The sequence below is a fragment of the Habropoda laboriosa genome, unplaced genomic scaffold, assembly GCF_001263275.1.
Source record: "Habropoda laboriosa isolate 0110345459 unplaced genomic scaffold, ASM126327v1 scaffold816, whole genome shotgun sequence".
In the NCBI taxonomy this organism is placed as follows: domain Eukaryota; kingdom Metazoa; phylum Arthropoda; class Insecta; order Hymenoptera; family Apidae; genus Habropoda; species Habropoda laboriosa.
In genome coordinates, this window is record NW_017101002.1 from 29,445 (window position 1) to 35,290 (window position 5,846).

The following is a 5,846-nucleotide window of genomic DNA, read 5'->3' on the forward strand; positions in this document are numbered from 1 at the left end:
AAATGGCAGTATTGATGTAATATAATCTCATATTCTAATTAATTTTTAATAATTTTTTTAAATATAAGATCAATGGCAGTATCCAGTTTGGACAACTTCAGTACATTTAATTCAGTGTATAATTAAAAAAACTCCTTATATTCTAATCACGACAAAAATTTGCGTAAACATACTACACGTAGTATACAAGTATATGTTTAATGCACTATTTAGTACATTACGATGTAGATTAATTTCACAATTAAAATCGTACACTTACCCTCGTACTGACGATTATATCTTTATTAATCTCTAAAAGTGACTTGTAATTTGTCACTTTCGACTTGTGCAGAATTATATACAAGTTTCTAATACCAAATGATTTTGCGCTGTATCTCAGAAGGCTTCGACGAAACTTGCTGGAAAAAGACCTGTACGACCAGTTCTTTGTTGAGTGCCCTTATACCAGCCATCGTCGCGTTTTTTATGAACATAAATAACGTCTCCCACTCGAAGTTCTAATTCAAATTCGCTATTAGGTGGATATGGCACGATGCAACGGAATCTATATACTCGGTCTCTGTAGAAAAAATTGGTAATTTAAATAAACAAAGAAATAAATAAAAGAATACAACGAACTAGGTAAAAATTAAGTATTTTATACCGTTCGCGAGTAGGTTGTTGCTTCGTCTGTTTCCCCATACCAGCATCTAAAGAGTTACTCTTACGGTGATGATTTCCCATCGGTGTACACGCCATTCCACCCGATTCATTGGATCTATGAATATTAATAAGGAAACTAAAATTAGAATTACAATAATTTCGGAATATTTCATTATTTTATACTTTCACTTTATGCAGTGATTATAAGTTAAATGCACACATATTCAATCACAAGCAAATTTTAAAATAAAATTCATGGTTAAAGAAACAATAACAGCAATCACAAAATGTGACTAAAAACAAGCATAAAATATAACATTTTAATGCTATCAACAAAACCAAGCATTTTTAACACAATACATTTTCTAATTTTTGGTGTTTATCAGCATACTTACCTAATTATAGCAATAATACATTTAATTGCAAATGTTAATGCAGTTAAATATATGCATTACACAATTATTACATACATATTACATTATAGAAAAGACTAAATACAATTTCCTTTTTTATATATCAGCTGGACAAATATATTGAGATAAAATTTTGACTGTAAATACTACTTTTTTAGTTATTCTGTTTGTCAGACGTATAATTTTAATAACTAACCTCTGGAGGATTGAGACCGGTAAAGATGGTCTCTCCTTGTATTTAAGTCTTTGTGAAGATGTGACGTGCCCCTGCACAGAGCCTGGACACAAACGATGGTGGTTGTTTGAAGCATTTATTTCCTGTGTCGCTCCCACCTGTAGCAACTGACTTGGGCAAGATCCCGATCTAATTTTAAATATACCCGCCCAATCCCCCCGTGTAGAATTAGACAAATAATTCAACACGTGCAATTCATATTGTGTTAAAAAAATGGAGAAAAAAGTAAGGAAAACACTATTTTGCACGTTATACATATAACTGACTTGGCAATTTCTGCCTATGTATGTGTGCAAACATTAAAATCGTGCAGTAATTTCAACAATTGTACAAAACATGGCACAAGTACATAGTTACATAAATTTTATATGTACATAAAAACATAAATGATTTTGAACAGCACTACATGCAAATTGTTAATACAATATATTAAGTATGCTATAAACATGCAGATTATTCAAAATTCTTTTATTTCCTTAAAATAGTGTATGTGAACGCACTGTTATGCTCATATAAAGCATAGACTTGTCATTATTGTAATAAAAAAAGAGCTCTTACCGAATGTGTACTGGATTAATGGAATTACCATCATCAAATACTGGATTATCCATTGAATATGTAGTAGGAGGTGGTGATTTGGATTTTTTGATATTTGTCAATCGACGCATTAAAGAGACACATTTATCCTTTTTCTCTTTCTGCTGTAATTCAAAAGTATATTCATCATACACTGATATTTATTTATACATATTCGTATAACAAGAAAAATCATATCATTCAAAGACGAATTTGTACCTTTTCAGAGTTTTTGGATGCAGTAACGGATGTAGTAGAAGAAGGGGAGGCCACTGCATGCAAAGTACTGTTTGGACTTTTATTCATTTCATTTATAACTGACGAAGTGGCCCCAGTAGCGGCCGTACCACTATTGTGGATATTAGCAACAGTGGTTGTAACTGTTAATGGCTGTGGTAATGTTACCTGTTTTCCAGGAGAAGCTGAAACGAAAAATAGTCTTATAGATTTTAATATGATACATTTTATGTACTCATTACATACAAATATTTGATGACATAACAGCACTGTGACTGCGTCCAAGAGGATTTCCCGAGTTTTGTTCGTTGTATCGAGGAGGACTGTTTTCTTGACTTTGTGTTTTGCTTTGACCATGCCAAGATGACGACACCATAGAAGATGGACTAATAGCACGTGGTGGCAACTCTGGTGGTAACAAAGTACGTGGATTATAAGGTTGAGGAGCAGGTCCTTTGTTTTTGGTGTAAGTCACAGTTATTCGTGACTCGGTACTATTTTGACTTGTCGATGATGGAAAGTTCTGATGTTGTCCTGTGTTTGGTGATCCTCGACACAAACCACGTTGACACCTGTAAAAATACAATAACTTAAAATCAAGAAATTATATTATATACTTATATTGTAAATATTTCATGTACTTAGCGGGCGCAACATAATTTCCTGGAAAAACTCCACACTTTTGTGTACGATTAGAAGTTCCTTTAAACCACCCATCTTGGCAGCGTTCTGTCACCATATAAATGCCACCTTTTCTCAATTCAAGTTCGTCCGCTTTTTGTGGTTTGTACGGATATAACGCTATATATGCAGCTGGTAAATGAGTGTTTCCTGTTGCAGTAGACAAACTTTGTGACGACTGTGCAAGAGCAAGATCACTACTACCGCTTCGCCTATGGCGAAGATTGTGATCTGCAACGCTGATACTAGTCTGATAAATCAAAACAGTAACTTAATCTGATATAAAAGTAGTTTAAAACATTTTTAATCGTACTATTATACGAAGAAAACTATTTTTCACCTGTAGTGGGGAAAATGAATCGTTATTGCAACTACTATTGCTGCTACCAACGGCGTTGTCTACTGGGGGGCTATGTATTTCAGCACTGTGTCTGTGATGTGGATGAGCCTGATGACCAGTATTGACAGCAGTGAAACTATGACGCTTGACATTATGTCTATTTCCAACTGCAGGAGGAGAAGTTGCAGGGCTACTAGGACTACTTGGAGCAGTGCTAGAACTGCTAGATGTAGTTGAACTATTGGGAGTGTTTGGAGTAGTAGTTGAAGAACTACCTCCTGATGACACACTTGAAATGGAATCAGAAACTGGTAAAATAGTATTCTGTTGAAAGATACATTAGGAATTAATACATTTTCTTAGAAGACTTTTTGACATTTCGAAACATTACAAAATTGATTTTACCTGTACAAGTTGAGGTCGAGGTTGACTTATTTGTACATTACGTGAATGATCAGTTGGTATTAAGGGTGTAGTTTCTTCATTGGTGGGAGTAGGAGGTGCTACTCTTGATGGACCTGGCTGTGTACTATTTTAAGGAAAATGTAATTACATTAATTACTGATTCAAATACAATATTCATTTTTTAAATAACAACAATTACTTTGTTGAAAGTTTCATTAAAGCTCTTGCCACACTATTGAGTTCTACAAAAGCCAATGGAAAGATGCCAATTCTATCCAAAAGTTTTCCTTCTGCCCAATTTTCATCAACTCTTCTAATAACACTAATAACTTCACCCTGTAAAAATGTTTTTCAAAACTATTTTTATAGTACATGCTATAAAAAAAATATATAAAGTACAATATTGAATCAAATAAATACTGAATTAAACAAACATATAACTATCTTCATGTACCTTATTGAATGTAAGACAGCCATCTTCATCATCATTAGTCATTCTAAAATCATACAGAGCTTTGCACTGAGGAACATGTGGTGTCAATGGTGTCATTACCTGTAAGATATATATAAATTTATGAAATGTTGAATATTTTCAAGCATTTTTTTTTTAACTTACAAATATTTTAAATTACCTGAACATAAGATACAGGAAAAACTCCATGACTATTAACACTTTCTCCAAGACACCAATTATTATCAATTTTTTTACGAAGGATAACAATATCACCTTTTTTAAAAGACAAATCTCTAAAATATAAAATAATTGATAAAATATCATTAAATATATGGATTTAATTTTTGAAAGGATAATCAAATTACCCTGGAACTTCTGACACATAATCATAGATCGCTCGACCATATGTTTGATTGTGTAGATGGACTTGTTTGGCTGTAGCATGTCGAATTGGTTCATTTGTGTATGCAACAGGAGTGGGACTAGTAGTTACAATAGGAGCTGAAGTAACTTGATGACCACCAAAGAGTCTTTGAGGTCCTAGATTGCTTTTAGTTAAAGATTTTACAGATTTAGGAGCTGCATTACGCATTCCTTCTAAAATACGCATCAGCAGCACATTAGGAGGTAAATCATCCACTTTAGCATCAACTAATATGCGGCATTCAGGACAGCGCAACTCGCGATGAGTGCTGACTATTTCTTCTAAACATTTCTTGCAAAAGGTATGCTGACAGGGAAGTACTTTGCTCGATGTATCTAATCGTTCGAGACACACCGAACATTCTAATAAGTCATTCAGCATACATTCATCCATTCTGATTTGAATTCACGAACGCTCACTTTCAATCTTTTCTTCTTCAGTTCGTTCGTTTATACCCGTTTTTTTGAAACGTAACTTCTCCTGCTTTTTTTGATCTTCCCACGCGTCTCGTCTTTGGTGCACTTACAAGCCGCCATGCACCTGACGTACTTATCTTCTATATAACAAGCAACAACGAAACTTCAAGGATAATTATAATAGTCCACCAATAAGCCCACCTCGTGTGAAAATATACAGACATATTATTTAATCCTCCTCGTAACTTTCGAACTACTCTTCCATCTTTTCATTCACCCTAAACCAAATATTCTTAGGCGCGTCAGTATACGCGCTGTCATCTGAGTGCATTTCGTCACACACACCAAACCATATCGATCAATCGGACTCTCGTCGATTATAGTCGATTCTAAAACGGGCCAACAAACGTTACACGATATATCTATCCACATGTATATATTCTGCAACTAAAAATGTCACTATGAAGCAACATTTAATGTAAATGCATAAAATTTATTTTTACATCAAAATTTGTATATACAGATAGTGTAATATTATTTTAGAGAGTAAATATAGGAAAACCTTTTAATTTCATTCAAATGGAATACATCTGACTTTGCGTACAGTTATAGATATGAAATTTACATAAACATCTTCGATCTTATATATTGCGGATGCAATTATATACATACATATTATATATCTATAAATATTTTCATATGAAGAATTAGTATTTTTCAAAGGTAGTTATTATATTAATATATTATTAGGAATTTCCCTTAATATTAAGATAAAATGTAACCAATGAAAGAAATTCTTTCGCCTCGAAGATATATTCGAAAAAAAAAATATTATTTACTTATAAAATTGTAATGTACTGTACTTATCATGTGGAAACATTCTTGCTGATTGCACTTTATGACACATTCTACAGTAAACGATATTTATAATGGTAATTATCCTCGTCCGTCAATGGAAACTTTCCTTATTAAAAATTATGTCATTCTGCAAAGTATAGTACTTACTACATATATTATCGAAAT

The 5,846-nt window shown here is 33.0% G+C and overlaps 1 protein-coding gene across 1 annotated transcript; it reads right to left on the reverse strand.

Moving 5' to 3' along the window:
- Window positions 1-370: 370 nt before the first annotated feature.
- Window positions 371-4,800, reverse strand: LOC108577791 (SH3 domain-containing RING finger protein 3-like). The gene is made up of 13 exons (XM_017940996.1): window positions 4,349-4,800; window positions 4,162-4,276; window positions 3,984-4,082; window positions 3,729-3,865; window positions 3,530-3,653; window positions 3,125-3,448; window positions 2,745-3,034; window positions 2,350-2,675; window positions 2,086-2,288; window positions 1,849-1,991; window positions 1,252-1,419; window positions 644-757; window positions 371-559 (listed from the first exon to the last, which is right to left on the reverse strand). Exons 1-13 carry the CDS (start codon window positions 4,798-4,800, stop codon window positions 376-378), a joined length of 2,679 nt encoding a protein of 892 aa, XP_017796485.1. The 3' UTR covers window positions 371-375.
- Window positions 4,801-5,846: the final 1,046 nt, after the last annotated feature.